A 27400-nucleotide genomic window follows, 5' to 3' on the forward strand; every position below is an offset into this window, starting at 1 on the left:
TTGAGATTTGGTACGTAGAGATATCACACTGAAGAGTTTACAAAGGGAAAAAAACAAAGTAATATATTAACCCAGCTCTCACTCTCAAACACAATCTTCCCGTGCTCAATCCCAAAATGCACTTTACTGGTTACAGTCTCAAGCAGCCCAAAATCTTAGATGGCCCTTTGCTTGCAAAGAATAAAGAAGAGAAAATGCCTCTTAAGAAGTTTACCTTCCTGAGCTCCCCTGCTCCAGCACTAAGTTCACATATCCGATACAAAAATCCTCCAGGACCCTAAAGCGCCTTTCCATATTTTCTCTCTACTCTGGAACACACTATTGGTGCCAAAACTCACCATGTCCAGCTGTGATTCAGCAGCACCTGTGCTCAGCTCAGACTTGGCCTCAAGGAGCAACTACTGGGGCTTTTAAAGAGATTTGTACTAAACCCCACCCAGAGCACAGCCTATAAAAAAGGGGGATGGTTTCAAAGGGAAAGTTATCAGGCCAAGAAAAAAAACTTGCAGAAAACAGAACAGGTTGTGCATAGATCTATAGGCTTTTACTACAGCATCAGGGGGAGCTCAGTGATGCACTGTGAAAAACTGAAAGTAGAAACAATCTCTTAAACAGAAATCTTGTTGGGAATAGTGGCAGAGATATTTGATATTAGTGATGTTTGACATTGGGCTTGATTCAGATTTTGTCACAGGTCTTTTTCCTGAAGAATTATAGGCAATGGGACCTGGACAGGAACTCTGTCACTTGAACCCTACTCTGACATTGGAAGGTTAATAAATGCATAAGGAAAAAATAATGTAATAGTCAAAATAATAATGTCTTAATAGTATCCTAACCCTTCAGTGAGAGAAAGTGCCTAAAAATGTTTAAATTTACTTCCTCTTTCATTGTCTCTTGAATAAATGAATAGACAGAAGTTATGATGTAATTCAAGCACTAGAGTGACTTTTCTTTCTCTTCAGCACAGAGTTGAGGCCATGTACCCTTTCTCCTTTGTACCCTCTAACCTAATGGCCAACCAAAAAATTCAGGTAGCTGGGGGAAAACAGAGAAATAAGAAGAGGTGGCTGCAAGTGAGACAGAAAACACAATACCAAGAGGGTGCTTGGGCACAGGCTCCCAAGGGAAGCGGTCACAACACCAAGCCTATCTGAGTTCAAGAAGTGCTTGGACAACACTCAGACACAGGGTGGGATTCTTGGGCTTGTCCTGCGTGGGGCCAGGAGCTGGACTTGATGGTCCCTGTGGGTCCCTTCCAACTTAGGATATTCTATGATTCTATGATAGGAATTACTGCAAAGAAACTGCCTGGGTTCCTGTTTGGGCCTGCATCACGTCCTGTTCACTTTGAGGGAGCTGAGGAAATAGAAGCAACCGCAAGTATTTTCGTCTTGTACACTACATTATCCAATAATCAACCCAAATAAAACAATATCCCTTTACATAAGCCAGCAAAGAAACAACAATAAAATACATATACAGCAAGCAGCAGCTCTGAGGCTACAACCTGTGTATTAATAAGATATTTTAATAGGCTGTTTCTCTGTCCTCACAGAACTCAGCATGTCTAGAAACACATTTTTTATAGCTGGCTTTCTATGACACCAGCTTGTTCCCATCTCTGTAACTAGCTGATTGCAGCTATGATATTAATTGATCAAATTGTAAACCTGATTATAAGGTCTTCTCCCTCATCTGCTTTATTCCTTGGCTGGATGTCACTTTAGGGAGCAGCAGGGATTTAGAGTGGTGTCTGTCTGTGGCATCCATCCCCTCCCCGATTTGTCATTAAGGCTGCCTGATTCAGGAAGCACAGTCTGCCTCCAGTGGAGAAGCTGGTTACAGAGCCTCCAGCCATCAACCCCACCCGGGTCTGCTCCTGGCTGGGGAGAGAAGATCAAAGTTGTAGAGGGAGGCAGAAAGGCTGTCAGGAGGGATAAAATGCCTCTGTCTCATGCTGTTGAATTCCACAGACCTCATGGGTCACACCTGTGAGATACTGATGTGCCCAGAGGTCCATGCTCTTCAAACAGCCCGCTGGGTCTGACAACTGTGGTACTGCCTAGAGCATCCAAAGGCCAAAGATAGCCAATATGTTAAGTAGGAGACACCCAAGAGAGATCACTTGCCACTGGGAACACCCACAGGCTACCCCTTGAGAAATCCACTTTTCAGTGGATATGACAGGCAACAACATGGATTCAACCATTTGACATCTGGGTATCAGTCTGCATCTCATCAGGCAGCTGGACTTGATTTTTGCATATCTCTCCCCTTAATACCTAGGTATTTCCTCATGTGGAGAAAATACATCGTCCCTGTGCTGCCTGGCTCTACCACGAGGAACTTGTATGTTGCCAAAGGCATTTTTTATATTATTGGAAATGCTTAGATGGGTTGGGAATCCCACATTATGAGTTCGGAGACATTATGTTTTCTCAGTGAAGAGCATAATGGGACAAGGGAAACATACTCTGCCATTTCTCTGCAGAATCATTTCTCTGTGCTTCATCCCTCAGCAGGGAAACCGAGGCACTCAGCAGCTCAGGAGCCAAGTCCTGTGCTCAGGGATGAACGGAAGATCCCTCCCAAAGGTCCCATGCCAGCTGCAGCCTGGCTGTGTGGTCACAGAAGACACAGAGGAAGACATTTGTTCCATGACACAATGTAGAGCCTTGGGTGCCAGGGCACCTGAACAAAAAATGGTGGCCCCTGCCATGCCTCGAGGCTCTGCACAACTCAAGTTAGGAGACACCATCATAGCCACATTGTCATACACAAACCCTAAATTAAGACATTTATCACCCACCATGTGGGAATTCACCATGCACATGTGTACCCAAGAGAGATTAGTTACATGCCCAATGTCAAATGGCTTTGCAAGTCACAGGTCCTTTAATTTAATTACCAGTACTTGAAAATGCAGATCAAAGTTTCTGTGGATGAAAACAAGGCTGACTCAAAAATCCTTAACTTTCTAAGCCAAGATGTCCCTTTACAGCTGAAAAAATTACAGAAATAACTGCCACAATAAGTAGATTAACCTCTCTTCTAAAGACATGAAGTATCCAACTAAGAAATACTTTAGTTGCAGTAATTATTTGACTTTAATAAAATAAGTGCATGTATTAAGTGTATTTCATCAAAGTAAACTAATTTTTATTCATACTACTAGAGGTAATAATAAGAGTTAACAAATCAGACACATTGTTTTGTGTCCTAAGAAGCTTTAGAAGCACTAAGGAATTAAGGATTTGCAAATCAAAAGTGGTGAACAAACAAAAACCACTGAACAATTTTAAGAAGCTTGAATAAGCTAGAGAAATCAATGCAAGATAAATGAGAATCCAGAGAAATCTGATTTATATTAAAAATCCCTAAAAATAATCATGCATCACAGTCTGGGTGAAACAAAATTACTGTGTCTTTTTTCCAGACCTGAACAGATGCCCCAAAATGCAGATTCCACCACAGGAAAGGACATTTCTTGGGACATTTGGGACAGCTATAGGGGGTGGTTCTGGCAAAGGTGTGTCATGCAAAGAAGCAGATCTGTGATAATGATAAAACCAGGATGAGAGAAAACTGACAGAAGATGACCAGAATCACAAATACACAGATATATGAGCCAAACATTTTTCTCTGGTTTCTATTTCTAATTGAAATTGCAATAAATAAACAAAACCCTGCTGCTTCAGAAGAGGAAATCAGTGATCAGAGTTCTTTCAAGGTGCCATTAAAATCAAGGCAATAAATTTATGCTTGTACTGAAGCACATAAGCAGTTATTTAACCAGCTCTGGGTCTGTCATTTTTCAGCTATTGGTTATGCTGGACCCTGAGTCCCCTCCCAGGCTTTGCTCACCAGCAGTGCTATGTGTGGTTAGAGCATTTTAGTGCTGTAACTTTAAAGCCCAAACCTGCAGAACGCCAACCTCACTTCAGAAGTGCTTAGCGCCCTCAACTGCCTGAAAAGTACTTTGTTTCCTCACAAAATTTCAGTCTGAGTTTACTGCCTCAAATAGCCTCAGAAAAATTCTCCTTCTCTACTTTTTCTTGCAAACCAAATTATTCCCAGTATCCACTGGTCTCTCAGTGCCATGGGCAGGAACACCTTCCACTAGATCAGGCTTCTCACAGCCCCATCCAACCCAGCCTCGAATACTTCCAGAAATAGAGCATCCATCCATAGCTTTTCTGGTCGACTTGGGCCCATTTTCTCCACCCTCCTTGCAAAAATAATTACTCTTTAAGTACACTCTAAACCTACCCTCTTTCAGTTTAAAACTGTTTATCTTGTTGCTAGTACTCCTGTTAAAAAGTCTCTCTCCATCTTTATTACAAGCCCCCTTTCAGTATTGAAATGCTTCAATAAGGTCTCCCAGAGCCTTTTCCTCTCCAAGCTGAACAACTCCAACTCTTTTAGCCTGTCTTCACAGGAGAGGTGCTTCAGCCCTTTGTTAATTGTCATGGTCTTCCTCTGGACCTGTTCCAACAGGTCCAAAGGCTATCTCTCCCCAGCCTTCTACCTTAACCATGTGAGCATGTTTTGAGTCAGCACAAGCAAAACTCTTTTAGGTAAAAACTGATCCAGGTTTAAAACCTCTGGCCTGGTCCACTCGGATCTGGTTGTCTGTATGTCTCCACTTGCACTTCTTTCAATGGCAGTGCTGTCTCAATGAGGCTTAAACACCATACAAACTGCAATCAAAGCCTCCTTGCAGCAGTTATATTCCCAGGTATGCTGAGGTACTCCTACAGTCATCACAGAGACAAGCCAAGGCTGCAACATGAGAATATCTCTTAAATGATCAGGGAAAGACTGCAATTTATGACATGTGCTTACAAACTTCATTTCCACCCAGCAGAAACCACAGTATCTCAAGAGCAAGATGAGGATATGGTCCCATATCCTGAGAACTGTTAAAAGTTCATGGCTTGTAGGCCTGGAAGATGCTCTAGAAAAAAAAATCAAGTTAGGTCCTATCAAGAGTGTGATCTGGGGTGTCTTATTGGGAAATGCTATACTGTAACAACGTCCATAACGTTCTGGAATTTTCCTTCTAGTGGTTTGTCTTTGCTGCATCCCATCAAAAATACCAGTGCAGCTCAGTTCACTGGGGTAGCACTATTTCCCTCCTCCAGATTGCGTAAAAGAGAAATAGTGAGGAGTGCAATTACACAACCCACTAGAGTGACATTTTCCACATTTAGCAGGAAAGCAGCTTGTGGAGTCGAAGAGCTCTTTAACCAAAAATCCTAGCAGGACATTTGAGGTAAAAAGAAGGGGCATGTAGAACTGAAAACATTAGGAAGATATTTTAAAAAATTATTTAAGCAGTAAAATTGAGGAAGAACTCATTTTCTTCCAGGCTATAGTTGAGAGCTATGTTTTTTTAAAATAATGTTTTAAAAATAATGTAATGCTTTTTTTACACTTAAAATAACGTTACACCTAAATATTTTTCTTTTTGACCATCTCTTTGCAGCCAGGAAGCAATGCATTCTTTATGTCATAATGTATGATGGGAGCCTGGCTCATCCCTCCCCATGGCCCACTTGGTCGTATGGAGCTGTTCTCTTCTAATGACAAACACCCATGCATTACAGGATAAAGGAAACATTCTTATCTGTGAGAGATTTTTGCCACAGTACTTTCTGAAGAGAGACTTCCTCAAGTCCATTCACGTTAAATTTCCTCTTGAAGATTTATACAAACATTAAGAAGTCACTTCTTCCAAGGGAAGCCTGCTGTGCTGGACAGTCCACTGTGTGTGATTCTTTCTCTACAAGGTGCACTGTCATTGCTCCTTGGCTGTCCAAGACTTCTCCATCTGACCTGGAATCCTCACATTCCATCCCCTTCTTCCATGGCTCTCCAATTCCTTCTCAGTTAAACCCTAAAATAGTCCCACTTTTACTGTTGATCATCCTAAGGCAAAAAGTAAACCTCCCTCCCCCACCTCTGAGCCCTGGGTCGTGTTTGCTCATTGATCTGCCAGTGTTTTCCTGGCATGGCTGTACTTGGCAGCACTGCCACATTCCAAGGGCTTCAGACATTTTTTCAGTCCACTGCCTTCTTGGTGCAAATTTCACACTCAGAAAGAGCAAAAGAAAAGGGCAAAGATGCCTGTATTTTTAAACTCTGGTATTCTGGAGCTCCTGACCTGTTCGACCGATGATGATCTGGAAAGAGAATTGCTGCCATCTATTGGAAAGAGAAAAGGTTGGTAAGTCAGTTTGGTCTTTAGCTTTTCTGCACATTTATCCATCTTATTTTTGGCATGGCAGCTGTTAAATGAAAAGTACTGCATCCTGAGTTGACACCAGTATCTGCTGAGCGGTCACAAAAGAGAAGACAGCCTGGACAAGGACCCTGCAGTGCTGTCTGTGGTAGTTATTCCACAATCATGAGTCAGTTCATCTCTTCTGCAATGACAAAGACAAAATCACAAAACCACCAGACTTGTGGTTAATATTTTGCTCTTCTCCTCTGCAAAAATTCTAAAGCAGCTTACTGACAGGCAAAAAATTACTTTGTCATCAGAGCTTCTAAGGCAGGGCCAGGTACCTAGAGGAAATAGTGTGGAATACTTTTCACGGCTGCTGCTCATGCTAGATTGAGGATAAGTGGGATACTTTTGTTAATTTGACTCAAATCACTAAAATTATTAGAAAATTTATTTTATTAGAAAAAAAATTACAGATAATATTTTTGACTGGTGACAGAATGAGTTGGCTTCAATAAAGAAATCAGAGCTGCTGAAGAATTCCAGCAACTTGTCACAATCAAACTGCAACTCACTAGAGGAAGAAAGATCTGAAAAATAAAACCCTGACCTTACAATTTCCCTACATGCCAGCAGTCTTTGCATTAGATCATCCAAAAATTGCACTAGACCATATTTGCTCTCCTGTGTCATTGCACAGGAGAGTTATATAACTGCAGTTGTAAAAGTTACCCATTTGACAGTATGAGGAGGGAAAGAGGTACACAACATACTGCATTAAACTTGCAACGGGCCAAAAGCAGTTAGTTAGGCACATTCTTGGCACTACCTTTGCTTTGCATATTCTGCCCACAGCTGGGTTATTAGATTGAAAATAGGACCTCGGGTCATTTTTTTTTCCTACTACTTTATTTCTGTCATCTTTTGGCTTCCTGGACTTCCTTTTTTATTAATTTCCTGTGGAAGGTAAGAACAGTATCAATAGTAATAGGTTCAATACTGGACTGATAATCAAAAATCCATGATGATCCCAGATTTAACATGTCATACCATTTGTCAGTGGCAGATAAACATTTAGATCATACACCTTACTTTCATGCTCTTTGTAGCTGTTTTACTGTAGATGATAATCTAAGGCCTAACACTGCTTAATGTAAAGTTTTACCAGCTGGCTCTGAGCCCTCTCCAGGCCATGGTAGCACTTAACTGATGGAAGCAATGAATGCATTTCATGATCTTACTTCTCTCTAGGTTATGGTGACATTCATCACAGAGTACTGCTGACTGCAGAAGTTGGATGTGCTTTATAACAACCCCTCTCCTCCACTTAGTCTGCTGAAAGTCTGCAAAGAACATATCTTTATGGTGTTTTCAAATTACCTGTCAGTTGGAAATTAGGCTTAATCAGCAAATCTGAAGTCACAGCAAACACTCGAGCATTTACGCTGGCAAGAAGCCCAGGTATTAATCAAGGTTAGTAGTTCTTCCACAGACATGCAGATAGCTCTGTGGCAGAATAAAGTAAAGCCTCTTTAGGCACCTGAGCTGCTCAGAAGTGATCCAGACCAGGATAGTGCATATTCCTTGTGTCCTGAGAGAGAGGTCAGTTTCTGGGCTATATCTGTACATTATCTATGGGATCCTGGCCAAAATCAGGAGTTTCCAGCACCTACTGCAGCAACAGTCAAGAAGGCAATGCTGAGACTTGAAAGATAGGAAGAGTAAAGCCAATATTAGAGTTTCAGAGGCACATGAGTTCCACATAATCCACAACAGACAGAGAGACAGATAAACCATAAGTCCTGAATGTATATATGTAGAGATATTCATAGATAGGTGTTCTTTGTACCAAAGCCTTCCAAAGTTCAAGCCTTGGCTGATTCTCAGAACTCCGCTCCTAGATAACTGCAAAAACAGTACGTAAGATGTTAGCCCAGAATGATGTGATAATTCAGCACAATTCTCCATTATTTCAGACTAAGCTAAACTGAATTATCCCACATTTGCTAGGGAGTCAGGGTGTACACAAAGACTGTTTCCATACCTCAGATGCCACATGGAAATTTCTTAAGTAACTTGACTGCATCTTCATTTCAGACTGCATCTGAGCCCTCAGACCCAAAGATGACCTAGATCTTTTTTTGCAAACAAATGTTATGGAGTAGTCTGGGAAACTTTTGAACCTCTTACCTACAAATATTTATTATCTGTGCCACACAGCACAGCATAGAGAGATGGGCTACTTCTAACTCAGCCCAGCAGTTCAGACCACTCACCAGGAGAACCAGCACAGATCTCCTCCCTACACAGAGCCCATATATCTGATTTCTGTGTGTCACGTGTAACATACCGAATGGACTAAAGGATTCATTACATGAGAAACTGTGGTGAAAAAAAAATCTAAATAAAATAGGTGAGCCCAAACAATTGCTTTATTCCTTGTATTCCCACAAGACTATGTGCAACAGAAGTTTTGTGCAAACACTTTAATCTTCCTTAGACAGAAACCATTTTTTCTTTCATGTAAATATATCATCTCATATTTTTTATTTTTGACAAAGCCTCTTTGGTTATTTATCTCCTTTCCATATCTACAAGGACTCTAATTTTTCTTTGGCTTTTAAAAAGCAAAGTGTTTCATTCCTCAGAATCAGATATATGACTTCTGCTTCCAGTCAACCCACTTCAATTTTAGAACAGCAAGCAAGGACTACTCTTACATTTGGATCTCTTCAAAGAATTGTGACATACATAAATCTTACTGGCAGTGAAGCACACACTGAAAAGATAAACTGCTCCCCCAGAATTTGGGTATTTGTGGCTAAAATAAGACCTGTTCCCAAAAATTAAGTCTGGGTACTAAAACCAGTCCTGGGATTACTGAGGGAACAGCTATTAGGAGTGTAAAAAAATAGCAAATTTATTTAAACTCCTCTGACAAGTAAAACTCAATTTTCTTTGCTGCACATGCAGTAAGGTCTTGCTGTCTGCAAGAACTTAGCTCAGAGCTCAAATAAACAGCCATGATGGGTTGCTGGTAATTCTGTTCCTCAGTCTCTCAGAAGGTTCCTTTATTGCCCCTGTAACTCCCATGCACTCCGGTCTAACATCCAGCCACAGATGCAGTGATGGGAGATGACAGCAATTCCAAGATCACACTCCCTCACACAGAGAAGGTTTCACTGTAACATCAAGGAGACAGACTCTGTTCATTAGCAGTGTGAGCAAAAAGCACATGGATTATGGACTCAGCATGCACAAATCTGCTATCAGACCTGTTCCTCGCCATGTACGTGGTCCCAAATGCTTGCTGACTTCATTTTTTGGGAGATTTGCACCCTGTTTAAATGCTGAACCTGTAAAAGGACTCCTTCCTACCAGTGTCCACCATCCACCATCTGCTAGCACCTTACTTTTCTCCTTCATCCTAGGAAATCCCTAGCTGTGGCATTTGGAGGGCAGCTGGGGACACCAGCCCGTGGAAAGGCAGGATTTCATCAAACAACAGACAGTTCACAACTCCTAGGAGATGGCAAAGCAGCACTTTCAAATCAAAGGAGCTTATTTTTGAGCTATGGGTTGCTTTGATGAAAGATTGGTATTTTCCACATCAGAAACTGACATTTTAGCTACAATGGCTACAATTCTTCACATTGTAAACGAAGGAACCAAAACGTTGTGGTTGGTTTTATTACTTAAGACCAGGCAGTTGAGGTACTCCTGGGCCCACATCCTGCTAAGCACAGTCACAAAGCACCGGGCTGCACAGGGTGAATGACCCCAGATAAACCCATCCCTGGGACCTGGCGTTTAAAAGATTCCAGGGCCAGATACTACATCCAGCCACATCGTTTGACAGCCATTAATGGACTATATCCCCACAGCACGGCAAACCCCTTCCTAATTGATTTGATCCTGTGGCAAAAATCATTAAAATGTCCTGTGAAATAATGTTCCCTTTTGTTCACCTCACACCTACCTCTCGATCCTGTCTTTTAGGCCTCATGCCAGAAGAAGCCATTCCTCCCCCTTGCACTGGGCAGTGGTGAGGCCACCCCTCGAGTGCTGTGCTCAGTTCTGGGTCCCTCAGTTCAAGGAGGACACTGAGGTGCTGCAGGGGATTCAGAGAAGGGCAGCGGAGCTGGGGAACGGTTTGGAGCATCAGTCCTGTGAGGAGCAGCTGAGGGAGCTGGGTTTGTTTATCCTGGAGAAAAGGAGACTCAAGGGTGACCTCATCGCTCCCTACAAGTCCCTGACAGGAGGGTGTAGCCAGGTGGGGGCCGGGCTCTGCCCCCAGGAAATCAGCGACAGGATGAGAGGACATGGCCTCAAGCTGTTCTAGGGAAGGTTTAGCCTGGACATTGGGAGGAATTTCTTCACGTAAAGGGTGATTCGACGTTGGAACGGGCTGCCCATGGAGGTGGTGGAGTCACTGTCCCTGGAGGTGACTGTAAAGGAAAGTCTGGAAGTGCCGTTGCCTGCTTGACAAGGTGGTGCTCAATCATAAACTGGACTCGAAGATCTCAGAGTTCTTTTCCAACCTCATCGACCCGCTGGACTTTTCCCCCTGAGGGGAAGAGCTCCCCTCACGACCTTGCTGCTCCATGGGGGACTTGGCTCCCGCCGGATTTCAGGGTGGGAGCAGGGAGAACGAGAAGGAAGCGAATGCTGCGTGTCCGGGAGGAGGGAGGCGCGGAGCTGGGAAGTCCCCGCGGAGGAGGAGGAGGAGGAGGAGGAGGCGGGGGAGGGCGGGCAGTCCGTCCGTCAGCTGAGCGGGGCCGCTGCTGCCATGGGCGAGCCGTGAGGGGTGAGCCGGGACGGGGTCCCTGAGGCCAGCCCAGAGCGGGGGGCGGCGGTCGCCATGGCCGGGCTCGCCCGGTGACTCGGCGGATCCGGGGTGGGCCTGCGGGAAGGAAGGGCAAGGCGGGGAAATGCCGTTTTGAAGCTCCCGGGGGCCAGTCTGGCCCAGGGACGGAGCGGCCGTGCCCGGGCAGCAGCCGGTGCAGGGGCCGCAGCCTCCCCAGCGCCGCGGTGGGGTATGCAGGAGAACGGGAAAAGGGGACATGAAAGCGAAAATGAAAGTTAAAAATCAGCGGAAACGGGCTCTCAGCGTGAAAGGCGGCGCCGGGGCGCCGACAGGGCCGGGCGGGCGGCGGGGCCCGAGTGCTGTCAGGGCTGGGAACGGAGGGGGCGAGGCGGGAGTCTCGTTTCATTCCCAGGGAAGTGGGCTCCTGAGGACGAGTTGGTTAGCCCGAAAGACGTCTTCGGGGCCATGTGTTTTAGGCCCACGGGGGATTAACGTAGACTCATGGATATTCTGGTGTAGCGGGGTTAGAGGGATTGAAGGTGCCTCTGTGCTGTGACAGGGCATGGTGGCTTGCATGTGTTAATAAAATGAGTGTGTGATTATGCTTTCTTCATAATTCGGCACGAAATTGAAAGTGTTCACCTGGCAAACCTTGTAACAGCTGCTTCAGAGATGTCCAGCAAGTTGAAGGGCCGTCCTGCTGAAAATGGAGAGCATTCCAAGAGTAAAATAGAAAATGGAATGGACAGCATGGCTGCCCCAGCCCTTAGCACCTACACCCCGGAAGAGATGGTGCAGCAGATGAAAGAACTAATCACTGAGAACAATGAGTTAAAAGGTGAATGTGCACGTGAGCTGGTCTTTAAATGCAAGAGCCCCGAGTCCGTTCTGAAGGGTTTGTTTTGTCCCATGAGTATGAATTCTGTGCTTGTTTGCCCTTGCTGGGTAGCATTCGCTGTATAAACAACTCAGCAAGTGACAATGCCAGTTTGATAAGACACATCAATAGGATGGTAGCACACATCAAATTGAATTGGTGTGTTAGATTAGGGGGAGAGCAGCCCAATGTAAAGGTAACTTACTTGCTCTAGAGTTTCATGCATAAGCAGTATAGCACTGTGTATTTTAGAAGGTGACATGAAAAATCTCTATGATGTGCTATTTGCTCATCAACCTCTAAAAGATTTTTTTTTAGTTTTTATTGTAAAACTGTTGGCTCCATTACAAACATTTTGCCAAACCTGCATTAGGAGGGGTGGGTACTGAACCTTCTGTACTTCAGAAAGGAGTAGTGGCTATGGCAGGGTATATGTGGGAGAAACCAATAGCCTTCCCTGATGATTTGAGTCCTTTGTGTGAGATAGATTTAATTCTGGATCTGGAATTTAGGTGGTTCTTTTCTTTAAACAGTTACAGCAAAACTGAGGGGATCTTTAGAGTTCTCTGTGTAGAAGACAGAGGTATCTCACTGTTTATATGACAGCAGAACATGAGGTCACATATCTCCTGTATTGTGATTTTACACTGGTGTTTAAATGCTTCCTGAATCACTTTTGGACATGGTCCAAGTTCTCTGTCTCATGGGAATCTAGCAGGAAAGTTGTTTGTAGAAGTGTATCTGGTATTTTGCTAAAATGTCTTATATAAGATAATATTCTGGGACATATTTACAGCTGCTCTAACCCATAACTTGCAGAATCATTCTCCAGACTATTTTTTTTTTTATTTTTCAAAACCTGAAAGATTTATGACATATAACATACGGATGTAATGGAAAGTACAAGTATAAAGGATTTTTAAGCAGCCAGCTTTGAGTTGGTTGTTTTAAAAAAAGCATGTCTAAAATAATTTCATTGACTCTTCCTAAGAGTCTTGTAAGCATTTTGCATTAGTAAGACTGGTATTGTTACATACTGATTTAGTTACTTACAGGGAACTGACTTGGCTGTAAGTTGCTTGGTATATTTTTCAATGCTTGCAGTTGCATCTTAACCAAATGTTGGGGGACAGCATTGTTTGGCTTATTTGATACATTTGATTTGATAGCATTTGTTTCCATGCAGTTATTTACCAGTCTAGGATGTTTTCCCTGCCAGGTCTCGGTCATTTCAGAAGCTCTGTTCAGCAGTTTCATTTGGGCTGATCATGTAAATACTACACACAGCAAAATACCAGGTATCTCTTGTGAACAGTCCTTCTGGCTTCTTGGTTTAGGAAAAAGTCAAGAAGTCCATGAGTGTGGGCATGTGATCTCAGCAGTGGATTCAGAGCTATTTATTGTAGTGCTAAAGGACTAGGATAAGTTTAGTTTTGGCTTGGTATTTAAGGTACGCCAGACAGAGGCTCACATTTCATACCCAATTATTGCCAACCCATTTGATGCTGAAGAATGCTGAGCTCAGTGTAGTGGAAATCTGCTGTTTCATGGACAGAGTATTAGTGTGATTCACTGTCTTCTCTCTGGCTACCATTCAGAAGCCATGAAGTTGCACAACCAAGCTATGAAGGACCGTTATGAGGAGCTTTCCACCTGGAGAGAGAAGCAGAAAGAAGAACGAGAATTTTATGAGTTAAAGTTTAAGGAGGCTAAGCAGTGCTTGCAGGCCAAGTGCATTGAAAATGAACAGCTACAGCAGCAACTTCAGAGGTTAAAGGAAAGAGAAGAAGGAACTGAAATGGTAAATAAGTAATTGGTTAGATTGATATGCTTTTGAATTAATTGAAAGTCTGGAGCATTCCCTTCTATGATTCTAGGGTTCATCGCACTGGGATGGTTCAGAGATTTGTTAACATCTCCATTTTTATCCTTAGCTCTAAGTAATTGTCTTGACCTGACTTACTTTATAAAGTGAGGCCTTTCAGAGTGTAGTAACAGAAAATTATGGCACACTTGAGATAATTTACTTTTTTTTTCAGCATTTAATAAACAATAATAGTTAAACTTTTTTACATAATAAATAAGAACTAGCATTTCTTGTTAATTTTTCATTTATTCTTGGATATCTCTTTATTCTTCCCTTTATTTGTTAGATTATCTGTCCCTCATGTTCATTTAATTGCTTTTTGTATTATGTTTCCAGGGAGAAGTTGACATGTAAACAAGCAAAAAAAATTAGGTGTCATCTATTTTTATTATATCAGTCTCTTTCATGAAAACTCTTTTACTGAGGTCAGATTAGACTTGTGCTTCTGCTGTTCCATTTGAGTCTGAGCTTTCTCTCTCTGTCCTGCCTTTGGCTCGATTACACATCATTTCTAATGTTGCAGGTTGCACAGTAGCCAGGCAATTTTTTGCAGGTGGTACTGAAGGCGTCTGTGGGCAAAGCTGATCAAAACAAAACCTGCTTTGTGTCCCAAATGGTCATGTGAAAAGTTACTTAAGAAGTTCCATGCAGAGCCAAACTGATGCATTCTGGTGACTGGTGCCTCCAGGACCCATGTGAATTCTCTGTTTGATAAAGGATGAGTGTATTAACCTTTTTCTCAACAGAATCTCTAGTAGATTCTCCTCTCCTCTCCTGACTGTTTTATGGAACTCTGTAAAAACTATTTCAGCATGTAAATCAAAATCAGCCAGTAAGCTTAGAACATGCAAGGGGGAGAAAAGCCATGTTTAAATAGTATAAGTATTACTTACCTGGTCTTTTCAGGCTGTAAGTTGTGTTTCAGGATTGTCAAGTAAATTCAGGATTTCATAAATCATTCAGAATTTCATAATTCTGGAATATCTTTTAAAGGAAGGTAGAGGATTTATAATCCTTCTATCTGCTGTAGAACTTCTTGTACTTTGAATGCCTAAAGCCCTAAAGCACGCTGTTGCCAGAGTTTTCCAGCCTGCTTGAGAAATCTAAAATCTCTCTCCTTCCGTGGAATTGACTCTAAACGCATCATCTTACAGTATAAGCAAAAAAAAAAAAAAAAAAAAAAAAAAAAAAAAAAGACAGCAGCAGAGAGATAATTTGGAGATTTGGTATAATCATAACTTAGAATGTAATTCAAACTCCAGGAATTGTTCAGAATTTGCATTGATGGTATGAGATGTAATAAAGGTATTATCAGGAGGTGGAAGCTCAGATGACAAAATGAAGAAGAAACAACCTCACAGGAAAGTTTCATAATGGGGAGTAGCATTTAAAGGAGAGGGAAAAATTAGTCTTGCTGGTCATGTAGAGGTTTAAGAGAGGGTTTGGAGTAACCTAGAGAAAGGGAGGAGGCAGAAGGTAAAGGAGATAGTCAGGATTGGAAGTGGATAAGTTTGAGGAAAATCTCTGAGGAACAGAGACTTTGTGGAAGGGATCTAGGACTTCGTGTGAAGGTCAAGGAATTGTGAAGATTTGCAGATGGAAATGGGGTACAAAGAAGCTAGATGGTGGGGAAAGGCAAAAAATGGGGTAAGTTGGAAAGTTCGCTGCCCACAGGTTTATTCTCCCTTGAATCTTAGTTAGATTTAGTAAAAGAGGAATAGGGATATGGGTGAAAAAATGCAATAGTTCTGGAGGTTGGCTGATACCCTGTGTGGTAGCAACAAGCATAGGTTCAGGCAAAGATTTACATCCTAATTATCTGTGCATTCAGAGAACCAATCCCATATTTTCCAGCAGTGGGATGCCCAGTGTTTGATTAACTTGGTTTCACAGTTGAAACTTGTTGCTGTTGAGTGAACCAAAATAGTTTAGGGGGCTGTCCTGTGGGGTTTTCAGGCAAGCCTGAACAGGAAAGAAGGGATGTAGGACGCTGTTATGTTCAGGCTGTGTGCTCCTTGGCTGGTGTTCCCTTTGGGTTGGCTAATGCAGAGTACATTTATCCCAGGAGGGCTGCACGGCTCCCGAGAAGGAAGTGAGGCAGCTGAAGTCCCAGGTGCAGCGGCTCCAGGCTGAGAAGGCAGATCTGCTTGCCATCATTTCAGAGCTGCAGGTCAAGCTGAACATCTCAGCAGAGGATTCCTTTGTGGAGATTGGGATGATTGTAAGTAAATGGAATAACAGGAACACAATAACCTGCAGCCAGGTGCCAGTATAAATAATTCTGTAATTCATTGGTGTCTTACGTTACCTGTCGTAGAGCACTTGTGGATTACAAGGTAGTGTAAAGGTAGTGGTAAAGGGCTTGGAATTAATTTCTGTCCTTCCACTTTAAAGCTCTAAGTAAATTAATTTCATAGATAGGCCCTATTGCACTAGTTAAAAATGTTAAGTCTTGTCTTAGCTGGAATTTCTGGGAACATCCATCAGTACTATGTTTTGTTAAGGGGCAACACCTGTGCATAGATAGGGCATTTTCTTTTGAGAATGCGGCTTACTTCCTACTGACAGGTAAGTAGAGATGCAGACAAAAAAAACTTAAGTGCAAAACTTTAGAGATTATTCCCTAGAGGCATAAAAATCTACTTTCTTTACTCTTCTTGTATCTGGAAAATCTTCACAGGCAAACTGAAATGTGAAAATGCAGCTTCTGCTATCTTTCTATTCCCCATATCCTCTCTCTGAAAAGGAGATGTGCAACAAGAAATTTAAAAAATGTAATTAAAATTTGTTTGGAGTTGTCAGAGAAAACTCAGGGGTGCATTCTCCTTTTAATTTGATAGAAGGAGTCTCCTTTGGGCTACAAAGATCAAGGAGTGGGGTTTGTCGTGGGAAAGAAGACTGCTTTTAGGAGGCTGAAGAGTAGTTTCTAGGCTTATGTTGAATGTCACCTGCAGTGCCATTGACTTGCTCAGTGGTGCTTAGTCATCTTCACAAGGGAGAGTGGCTGTGGAAGTTGCTGATTAATGGAGAAGGGCAAATCTCATTGTTGTCTCAATTCTCTAATCAAGCTGTAAGAGATACAGGGAAAGGCATGTGAAATATTTAAATTAAGAATTTCCAAACATGAGGATGATCTGTAGGAGTTTTTTTATTTATCTGTATTGCCATGATAGCAATTCTCCCTGTTTTTCTTCTTTTCCTAACTCAAATAAATAAAACCCTGTCCTGCTTATTCCAAATACTGAGCTAACAGTGTTTTTTTTCTCTCCTAGGAAGGAGAAATAAATAGAACTGCAAAGGAACATCAAGAGAATAGTGATGAAATGCCCAGTAATGTTGCTGTCTACATGTACGTAGGTTCTTGTGCGATATGTGTGATTCAGACTTCTGCTTTGGGTTTCATTTTCAGTGTAAGGGAACTTCTTTCTATGAGGAATGCACTAGAAGATCCTCTTTTTCTTTGGCTTTGCACTCCTCCATTGCATTAGCTCTACCTTCCTAGCATGCGGTAAGACCCCCAGCACTCTGCCAGTTTTCCTTCCAATTTTTACTAGCTGACAAGAGGGAGTGCATATTCTGGCCAGCTGGTCAGGCATTTATGGACATTCTGACTTGCCAACTCTTCAGGCTTTTAAGGGAGGCCAAACAGAAAAGAAAGAGGCTGCAGGGACTTCTTCCCTCCTAACCATTGGAAACCATCTAATAGAGTATCTGTCGTCTACCTGATTATACTGATGTTAGTAAGAGTCAGAGATCTTGTAGTCTTTCATATCTGACCCCGTTTGTTTGTAGTTGGTATGAAGTGTATCCATGATGGGGTAGACACAGTGCAATACAGTCCTTGCTTTTCAGGTTACTGGGTTTAAGATACCAGCATTCTGTTCAGGTTACTTCTCAAAATTTGATCTTTACATCAGCTCCAGGACACAAGGGACTTTCTTGCCCCTGGCTGAACCTTTACACCTTGTGGACATAGACATCTGATACTGTTCAACTTTCCATTTTGGATACTGCCCAATTTAGCAGCTAGATGGTTTTGGCTGAGCTCTTGCTTACTTTGTGCCTTTGCTTTTGAAAAGGAAGGGTACAAAAAGTGCTAAGACATAGCAGGCCAGAAAGCTGTGCTCTGTATTGTCACTTCCTATGTCACTGCAAGGGAGAAGAGTGCTTCAGTGTAGTATCACAGAAGCTTGTCCCTCAGCATTCAGATAAGAAGTTGAAGGAGGAAAAAAAAAAGGGTGTTACAATTGTGGACAAAACTGAGAGTTGCTGATCACAGACCAAGCCACGAGTATTAAGCTTGTTGTTAGTTGTGGCTTGTGAGAACACTGATTATGAGAAGATGTTCCCTGTGGAACTTGCTTACCTTTGGAGGAGAAACTGGGCCATATCTACAAGAACAGATACCTCTTTAAATATTTCCAGTGTCACCACGTGTCTTTGTCCAGCCCTGAAACTTTAGATGGGTGCTGTTAACAGGTTCAAAGAAATGTGATCCACTCAGGATGGATTTATTTCTGTAAGGGTAGAACTGCACTAAAAATCCCCTGATAAAAGTTATTTACTTAAAATATCCTGGCTGAACACTGTCTTTTGGGCATTGAATTTTGCTCACCAGAGGTTCCTAGCTCTCAGAAGCACACAGAAGATTCTGCTTTCTTTTCTGAACAACAAAAGTAGAATTTTTAACACATGCTGTTCTACAGCTGAGACTGAAATATACAGTCTAACTTGTCTGTTGTCCATACAGTTTGGGGATTTTGACTTTCTGTCTAGATGGACATAAAATACTGTAATGGAATACAGTATTTTATCACTTACCCTATTATCTGGAGCTTTGTATTTGTTCTGGTTCAATTTACAGTAGAATAATACGATTTTGAAAATAAATACAGAATTTGAGGAGGGTGAAACATTAAAGATATTTATTTCTGAAAAATAAAAGTTATTTCTGATGACCATTTTTAGTGGGATATGCTTTCTTTTCCGTAAAGGAGTGAGGAAGAGATAAAAATGTTCTGTGCTTTATTGCGAAAAAAAATGTTTGTAGGAATAGATAGCAGGACTTTGCAGAAAGTGCTGTAAAAGAGGTCTGAATAAGTGAATTTGGTTTTGTATTGTCATGGCTGCTTTTACTTTTCTTGCTTAATTGCTAAATTGTTCCCTCAGCTGGAAGGTGACTGCCTGTGCCCTTCATTTGCACTCAGAAGGGCTGTGGCTACTGGTCTTGGCTCTTGGGATTCGGGAATGAGCCTTTGGTCAGAGCACTGGTTTCCAGCACTGTGTGAAATGGTGGCCTCTCAGACTGAATCCCAGCATTAGGGTTAAGGGAGTGCACTGCTGAAGGGGTAGCTGTTGTTATTTATATCTGGTTTGGTTTGAAGCAGGAGCAAATCTGCAGATGAATCTAAGAATTTGGAGTCTGAGGAGCTAACTGTGAGCCAGCTGCTCTGCTGCCTTAGAAATGAAACTCAGAAGAGGGAAGAACTTGAGAAGGAGCTGCAGGATCACAAAGAGAGGTATGAAGTAGGTGCGCTGTAACATTTAGAGCTGTTTTCTTTCAGGGCTGTTGCAGTTATCAAGTCTCAGAATGATCAGCAGCAAGCTGGAATACCAGTGTGATTTGGATGGGGAATTTCCTGAGCACTGAGTTGTAATAACATTTGTGGTTGTCTATATGGGGATAAACCACAGTTCTCTTCCATGGGCAAAAGAGATTTTGATTTCCTGAAGTGCCACAGATCAAAGCAAGTTACCCATTTCCTCTAGTGTTTGAACTATCCCTGCGTTATTCAGAAAGACAGGATGACTAGTTGAGGCTGTTCTCTCCATTCACTCCTCCACAGTTAACTTGGTTTTGTATGAATCATCTCTGTGTGCAGCCTTAACCAAATCACTATGTCTAAAACAGGATTATAGTCCTCTTCGTGATATTGACAGGCTACATTTAGCAGTGTGTGAGCTTGCAAAAGCTCCTTAGAAATGTCTAAAGTTTAATTCCAAACTTTTCTAAGAGAGAGAATTTTCACATTGAGACCTGTATGAGTGTCTGTCTCAGCTCAGTTCTCTGGGTGTAAATCAGCACAACTGTTCAGAAGTGGCACATTCCCCAAGCAGTTCCAGCTCCCCTTTTCACAGAGACAGAGTAAGACTTGCTGGACATTATCTACTATGAAAGGTTGGTGTCAGTAATTGCTTCTATGTGGTCTTCCTAGAAGAGGTAATGAGCCAAATAACCAAACAATTCTTAGAAACCTCAGCCACTGAAAATACCACAGGAAAACAGAGGCAATACTAATCACTGGATTCAGTGAACAGAATGACCTATTTCCAAAGAGCTGGCAGTTTTTGACTGTACCAAAGATCAGTCCCTTTGGACTGACTGTCATGACCTTCACCACACCTGCAGACTTACACATCCATTTTAATTAAATGTACACAGTGTCCTGTGTTCTTCAGGAACCTCCATCATTGTGCATGTCTGTGCTTTTCATTCTGCCTTGTGTTTTTTTTGTAGCTGTGATGTTACAAAGAGAGTACATAAGCCAAATCCATCATTATTGGCTCCTTCTCTTTTCCAGACTGTCAAAGCTGGAGAAGGACACCAGAAACTGCCTGGAGAGTGGAACACAAACTGAACAGGAAGAAGAGAGTTCAGAAGCTGTAAGTACCTGTCCTCAGCCAAGATAAAACACCATACAGCTGACTTGTTGAGGTCACCAACCTCAGCATCTAGATTTCCACTTGCACTCAGGGAGCAAGGGGTAATTGTCCTGCATGGGTAATGGAAGTGAACTTTGATGTAGCTTAGATGTGGTTCCAAATTACACAAGCCACTGCAGAGGGGTAGAATTGGGGACCAAGTATTTGGGAGGCTTGGCATAACCGCAGTTATACCACATTGCCCTGTCCATGCCCAGTAAACAGAGAGAAATACAGTAATTTCTAGCTCCAGAAATCATCTAGACTGCGTGAATTTCTTCACTGCTGCCTAGGGCAGCTTTTGGATCAGAATCCAGTGACGGCATACTGTAAAACAGACTTTAAATGTGGAGCTCATATGGCACCTGCTTTAGGGTTGTTCATGTTTTTAGAGGGATTACAATGGTGGGGCATAACTGTCTTGGATTGAGACACAGTTCCAGGCAAAAACTTAGTCCTGATGTTTTCAATTAAGATTTGAAAGAATGCTGGGGCTGGGATTCAGCTCCAGTCAGATGCTTAAACTTCTGTGCCTGCAGCTGTAAGCTTCTGTGTGAGTTGAGAGCGCAATCCCATAGCCTTAGAGGTCCATTCTGCTTCAGTGAAACTGCATAATACAGACAACTAAGAGTGTTTGTATGTGAGGTGTGTGAGTTCCTGCAGTGCTGCATGGGACTTGGAAATATGCTCTGGGACCTGCTGCAGACCTGTGCCCTTCTGAAGGTCAACACAAGACTTTTAGGTCAGGGTTGGGTTGATTTAACAAGACCAGTCTGCAGTGAGGCCAAGAGATGCCCTTCCAAGGGAAAGCAGATGATGTGTTGGTTAATTAATGTTTCCAGTGCACTTATCTCCACTTTGCCTGAGTACAGCCTGGGCCTGACACTCCTCATTGAAGCGGATACTGAGGTCAGCGCTTGTGCTTGTGCTGGCAGCCGTTTCCATGTACACTGTTGTGTTTCTTCAGAGGCTCTTGTCAGCAGAGTTCATGTTACCTGACTCTGTGGTAAAATGTAGATCGTTAGTGGAACAGTGGGGGGTATAGTGTGGAATAATTGTAAAGCCTTGTAGATGAGGCCTTATTACTGAGTATAGACTGTAACCGTGCAAACTAACTTAGGCTGTTTTCTCTAGAGTGAGATTTCTTTCTTATCTTTCTTAGCCTGTAACTTTACTATCTTGAATTGTCCATATGTAATTTTCATTATTTTTTCTCTAAAAGGTTGGCAGTGAAGTAGAAACCCTGAATCTGCAAGTTTGTGCTCTGTTTAAAGAGCTTCAGGAAGCCCATGAAAAGTTAAAAGAAGCAGAATTGATTCAGAAGAAACTTCAAGAAAAGTAAGGCTCAGAAAAGCAAAAGTTCTGTCATGGCACCCAGTACATACTTGTACGACAACTCCCATCTTGGGAAACTCACCAGCTCTACAAATATCAAATAACTGTTTCATATAAGTGCTGTTAAGAAATGCTCTTTCTTTGTAAGTGGTGAAGTGCAGAAATACAGCAATTGTCAGAAAATCTGAGCTACCAACCTAGTTCTACAAATAGAACCTCAGTGCCTTGAATTGTAAGATTTGGGTTTTAACCTTTCATGATGTAAAGAAAAATAATTTCTGTTTTCTCCTTCACATAATCAATCCCTATTCTGGCTTTAGGGGAAAAAGTCAACGGACTTGGTTATAGCCTTTTCACATTAGCTGTCTGGGCTTTTGAAGAAAATTGTCTAGGTTATAAAAGTGGTTACAAGACCCTAATTTTTTTGCTTAACTTCCTATCAAATTCCAGTTCTTTGAGATCCATTATAGTAATAAAGTTTTCTGATGGTTGTGTATAGACTGATTTTTGTCTTTCCATGTTCTTCATCAAAATAAGCTTTTAAAGTGAACCATACAAATATTATTTTAGCTATATGCTTTGTGGGAAAAATCCATCAGGAGAGAGTGAACAGAAGAGATCAACCTTTTTTCTTTTCTGTCAGATGCCAGGTACTGGAAAGAAAAAGCTTGGCTGCTGCATCGGAATTGGAGGAGAAGCAGCAGCTAATATACACCATCAAGAAGCTGGAACTTCAGGTTGAGAGCATGCAGGCAGAGGTCAAGCTGGAACAAGCCAAGACACATGAAGAAAAGTGAGTACGACTTGGTTTTGTATTCCAGGAAGGTATTGTCAGTGAAGAAGTGAAGTCCAAGGGAACCTGGCCTTTTGTGTCCTGCACCCTTTGAAACTATGCTATCTTTGTACATTATGAAGTAGAAGTCTGTATTCTTTTATCTACTGAACCCTTCACTTAGGAATACTCGAGCTATCAACTCCGACTAGTATCTTCCTTCAGTCATAAAATCAAAGGTGGAATAGAGCTGGGTGTGTCATACAAGTGGAGGAAGCAGAGAAGTGACAACAGCTGTGCCATGGACTAGCTGGGGTAAATGCCCTCCTTGTCCTGGAGGGCAGGGACAAGTCAAGTGGTGACAGTGCTCGGAAAGTGACTTTAATGAAGAGGTGTTTGCACCTACAATATGTTTGCACTAGGAGAGTCAAGTGTGTGGTGAGGCTGAGGTAAAGTGAGGCTGTTTGCTTTGGCTCCCCACTCCCTTTCATGTGCATTCCATGTAAGGAGTGTGAAAATGTCAGTCCAAGCTGTTCAGAGAGGCTGAACTTCCTGAAGGACACATCTTCAGCTACTGCAGGAGCTGCTTGTTATCTTTGGAGTCTGTGTCTGGTTATTCTGATGAATTCTCCTTCTCTTGAAGTCTGAGTCAAGACTTGGATGTCTTCCTAAGAAGGGTGTTATATTTTGAACAGAATTTGTGAGCTTCATATAAAAATACTGAGTGATGGATTCCTCACTATGAAATGCACATGATCAGTAAGGACACTGGTTTGTACTCAATCCATGGATAGAGCAGCACACAACTCATTGGAAGAGAGATGTTGAGACAGAGAGCATGACTTTTTCTCACCAGAAATGCAGACTCATTTGCAAGGAGCTGGTAGTGGCTTAAGTTCTAACATAATTTAGATGTCAAAGAATTGTTTAAAACCTTCATCTCTTTTCTTGTCATAAACAGGGCAAGATACAATAACCTTCAGGATTCATATAGCAAACTCCTTCCAGAACTCACTGAGGCCATGAAAAAAATTGATGAAATGAAACTCAAAGAGGTAAATTCATCACAAGAAGAAATCATAATTAATTAGGGGTGAGGCAGAAGTGATGGAAGAATATCTTTAGAATCAAATTTGGGCAGGAAACAACTGTCATCCCTTCTATATAATTACATGCAACATAGCAGCACTGGTCTGATAAACATAGATCCTGTGCTGTCAGTTACAGAAAACTTTATCCACACATCAGTACTTCCATGGTGTTTTCTGGGTAAGGTCTAATCTGCAGTGCAGTGCAACATAGAGTCCAGTCCTTAGACAGAAGTGATAGATACATCAGTGTTCCTGCAGCATCATTTATAAAAATGTGGGATGGTAAGTCTCTAAACATTTTTTAAATGTATTCTTAAATAGAATGTCTGCCACAGTGAGGTCTTGTTAGGAACTGAACCACCATGGAAGTGCCATATTGTTCTGTGTAATTTCAGAAACTAGGAAAAGGTCTTTTACAGTGTCCACTAGGGGGTTGTCTTTCAACTTGATACAATGTAGTTCAAAAGCGCAAAAGTAATCTTCAAGGTAAAATATCAGTCACCACTGCTGGCTTAGTTCAAGTTCCTTTGGTGTCCTTTTCCAAGGACAGGAGGAGTAAGAAGCAAACATTAACTTTGAGGAGGGTCAAATTTGGAGTTCATCTCATAATCACAGTTCTTCTTTGCAGCTGGACAGAGTAGATAAAGCTGTGGTGGAACAACTGACAGCAAAGGTGGAGTTGGCAGAACAAGCCCTTGCTGCAAAGCAGCTCCAGATAGATGAAATGAAGCAGATAATTGCTAAGCAAGAGGAGGACCTTGAAACTATGTCTGTGCTCCGTGCTCAGGTATCAGCTCTTCACAAACTGTCTACTTCCCCCACCCAATATTCAGAAACCAGGAGGAATTTAATGGCTCACTCTGAAATGCTGAATACGTTTTCTCAGCTTCAAAGCTTAAGTCCCCTTACTTGGCTTGCCTTGCAGATCCCTGCAGAGCCTTTACCCACTATATTCTAGGGCTCTGTAGGAGGAACTATGTATACTGGAGTCTGGCTCAACAAACAGAAGTTGGGAGTAGATGTGTATTTAGAACCACTGGCTTAAGAATCACTGCATATGTTATAGGAATGACTTTACTCAAACCAGCATGTGTTAAGTGACTAAAAAGGGTTTCCTCACATTTAAGGCATTTAAGGACCAGCATCTTGGCCTGGTTCCACTATCTGAACCACAGATTTGTCAGTGTAATCAGTCAAGTCACCTCGTCACTGCTCATCTGTGCCTCATTTCTGCACAGCAGAGGCAATACCCATGTCCCAAGTAAGACACTTTGAGTATCTTTTACAGAGTCCAGAAACTGTTAGGTCTCCTTCACCTTGTGAGAAGTGCAGGTGTTGGCTTTGCAGTGTGTGGTGTTTTGAGTAGTTGCAGTTTATGATACAGATTTGTGATTTTGACATATACAAATATGGTTCAGTCAAAGTTAAAAATTTTCAGCCTGATCTCATTTCTCTGATCAGATGGAGGTTTATTGTTCTGATTTCCATGCTGAGAGGGCAGCAAGAGAGAAGATCCATGAGGAGAAGGAGCAGTTGGCTGTCCAGCTGGCATACCTACTAAAAGAGCAACAAAACCTTGAAGATCTTGGCCGGTGAGAACAGACTTCAGCTGAACTGCCTTTGCACAGTCCTGTTACTCTGTGTACTGGTGTTGACCAGCATTGTCTTGTGAGCATCTCAGTAGAAAGGCAAATAACTTTGTAGACATTTCTTGCTTAATTTGATTTTAAAAAGAGAAAAAAAGTGAATTGGCTTCCTTCTCAATTTTCTGGTAGTATCTCTGTAAAGTGTGTTAGTTCTTAGTTGGGTGCCTTATTAAGTTTTCATTTTGGGTGATTCATGCTTGGTAGATTCTCTCTGTTGATCCATGTGAGTTTCTTTGGGTTCTGGCCTCAATTTTAGCTGTGAATCTGCAGCAAATCTTGCTCTGTGTGTGTGCCAGGAATACCTGCTGCTTCTCCAGTAGGCAGTGGTGAGTACACAGTTCTGGGTACAGTGGTAATTGAATCAAGTTACATTTCACATTAAATGTACACTGAGTCCTTTTTATGGTACAACTTGTTTTCTACTTAAAGCAAATTTGCAATTTTCTCTGAACAGCTGAGAGTCCTTGGAGCTTTCCAGAGAAATGTGCCCTAGATCCCTAGGTGTGTGGCTGCCCGAATCCTGCTGCTGGTGTCATTTGCATGACACTGATTTCAGCAGACCTCTGGCATGATCTCACAAAGCAGTGGCATTTCTAGTCCTGTTTCTGAGCAGCAGTTGTGAACTAAATGCATGACCAGTTGACAGGAGTCTGTCTTCAAAGCCCTTGACTTCTTATCCACAGAACCTCTCTGGCAGAGATGCAGAGTCGCCACGGAGCCAGGATGCCAGATCGAGAGCACTCACCTCATCTTGTCCAAAGAGGTACTGCAAGCACCTTCCTAGCCCTCAGGGTCGGGGTCAGGTTCAGGCTCCCCACTCCCTTAAACCAGCTTTCATTGGCTGCAGACAGCTTCCCTGTGGTTATTCTGGCAGCTGGGTAGCTGCAGAGAGCAAAATTGGGTAATACAAGAGTTAATAATTTTTCTTCTCTGCTTGCAGGAACTAATAGTCAAGACTGGCCAGAGCAGCGGAATATTTCAATTTATTCATGTCCTAAATGTGAAGAAATTCTACCTGATTTGGACACACTGCAGATTCACGTTATGGACTGCATTAATTGAGTGATGCCCTCCAGTTCTTTGTCTTTGGGAATTTCACCTGCCAAACACTTTGGGTTTTTTACCTTCTTGCTCAAATAGTGCTCAGCTCTTACGTCCTATGAAGGAGGTTTTCAGGGGTTTGCTTATTAATTAAATGTGAAAAGGGTAAAACTCTTCCCCTGCCCTGTAGTCACTAATCTTGTTGTAATCTGCTTTAGGGAAGGAGTTTTCATAGATTAACAACATGGATGTGCTAGAGAACACGCAGTGTGTCTGCTGCTATGAAACCTTTCAGGAACATTCCCCTGAAGTGCTCTGCTCTATGGCTAATCTGCAGAATGGGGCTGAATTACTGAAGTCAGAGGAGAGATGAGATATTTACTGATCAAATATATATATATAAATACCAAATATATGTGAGGCTGTAAATACTTCATCTCTTATATACTATATACCAGGAAAGTAATACACGAGAAAAGATGTTTGAGAAGCTTTAAGCAAAATAGAATAATGCCATATTCATTGAGCATTTGAAGTGAACCCTGCTCTTTCTCCAGATGGCCATTTCATTGCTGCCCTTGTGACCATACTAATCTGATGTTAAATTTTTGATGGCTTATGTAACTTCTTGCTTTAGCCAGATGTGGGTAAGGTTTAAAATGGATCAGCTAGGTCTGATATATGTAGCTCCTGGTGTACTCAAGTCACTTGGTTTTCTAGAACTGTTAATTTTTATGATGTTGTTTTAATTTTTCTTTATTAAAATAAAAGCATTTGAACTTGTACAGTATTGTGGTAGAAAGCACTGAGATGGATGTAACCTAATTTAAAGAGAGTATAGTGGATTTTCTCGTATCAAAATAAATCTATTACAATTATAAATTTATCTGTGCCTGTGAATACTTGGGAGACTGAAACAGAATTGTGAATTCCTATGCCAGAAAAGCTTGTCTAGAAACAGCTGTAGTAGATTAGTTCTATTTTTGTTCTCACAGGTGGTTTTATCTCAACAAAAGGGGGACAGTCCCTT

At 42.0% G+C, this 27400-nt stretch overlaps 2 protein-coding genes and 2 long non-coding RNA genes across 15 annotated transcripts in view; 2 read left to right on the top strand and 2 right to left on the bottom strand.

Moving 5' to 3' along the window:
• Nucleotides 1-385, bottom strand: part of CCDC3 (coiled-coil domain containing 3) — a 51532-nt gene extending 51147 nt beyond the window's left edge. For 2 of the 3 annotated variants that reach the window (XM_086886543.1, XM_086886542.1), the window contains exon 1: nucleotides 339-383. Coding sequence is in view for 1 of the 3 variants with exons in the window: in XM_086886541.1 (XP_086742667.1) it covers nucleotides 339-341 (3 nt within the window). In the remaining 2 variants the exon portion in view is untranslated. Of the gene's footprint in view, nucleotides 1-338 lie in introns of all 3 variants that reach the window. The other variant, XM_086886541.1, reaches the window with a different exon arrangement.
• Nucleotides 386-474: 89 nt separating this feature from the next.
• Nucleotides 475-3458, top strand: LOC147653407 (uncharacterized). The gene is made up of 4 exons (XR_015286079.1): nucleotides 475-521; nucleotides 1291-1383; nucleotides 2290-2352; nucleotides 2523-3458. It is a non-coding gene; the product is annotated as an uncharacterized LOC147653407 (long non-coding RNA).
• On the bottom strand, nucleotides 2876-11227 carry LOC147653408 (uncharacterized). Its single transcript, XR_015286077.1, has 2 exons — nucleotides 10212-11227; nucleotides 2876-6431 (listed from the first exon to the last, which is right to left on the bottom strand). It is a non-coding gene; the product is annotated as an uncharacterized LOC147653408 (long non-coding RNA).
• Nucleotides 10232-27252, top strand: OPTN (optineurin). Of its 10 annotated transcripts, none has more exons than XM_086886528.1 (14): nucleotides 10232-11039; nucleotides 11701-11877; nucleotides 13515-13717; nucleotides 15849-16004; nucleotides 17056-17132; nucleotides 19171-19302; nucleotides 20365-20446; nucleotides 21708-21823; nucleotides 22464-22613; nucleotides 23554-23647; nucleotides 24312-24470; nucleotides 25145-25275; nucleotides 26013-26092; nucleotides 26270-27252. In XM_086886528.1, the coding sequence occupies exons 1-14, from the start codon at nucleotides 10898-10900 to the stop codon at nucleotides 26389-26391; spliced, it is 1821 nt and encodes a 606-aa protein (XP_086742654.1). In that variant the 5' UTR covers nucleotides 10232-10897; the 3' UTR covers nucleotides 26392-27252. The 10 variants fall into 10 exon arrangements, with proteins under 10 accessions (XP_086742654.1, XP_023774497.2, XP_023774498.2 ...); XM_023918729.2 differs by having other exon boundaries at nucleotides 10232-10867; nucleotides 19168-19302; XM_023918730.2 differs by having other exon boundaries at nucleotides 10252-10867.
• The last annotated feature ends 148 nt before the right edge of the window (nucleotides 27253-27400 follow it).

Source organism: Cyanistes caeruleus, chromosome 4 (assembly GCF_971803275.1).
Source record: "Cyanistes caeruleus chromosome 4, bCyaCae1.hap1.1, whole genome shotgun sequence".
NCBI classification, from domain to species: Eukaryota; Metazoa; Chordata; class Aves; order Passeriformes; family Paridae; genus Cyanistes; species Cyanistes caeruleus.

Excerpts from the sequence above, each read along its gene's own strand:
- OPTN (XM_086886527.1), top strand. The coding sequence starts at position 10,898 with ATGCTGCGTGTCCGGGAGGAGGGAGGCGCGGAGCTGGGAAGTCCCCGC. Across the intron at positions 17,133-19,167 it reads AGTAATGTTGCTGTCTACAT|CAGGAGCAAATCTGCAGATG; the intron begins GTACGTAGGTTC and ends TTTGGTTTGAAG. Across the intron at positions 26,093-26,269 it reads ACCTCATCTTGTCCAAAGAG|GAACTAATAGTCAAGACTGG; the intron begins GTACTGCAAGCA and ends CTCTGCTTGCAG.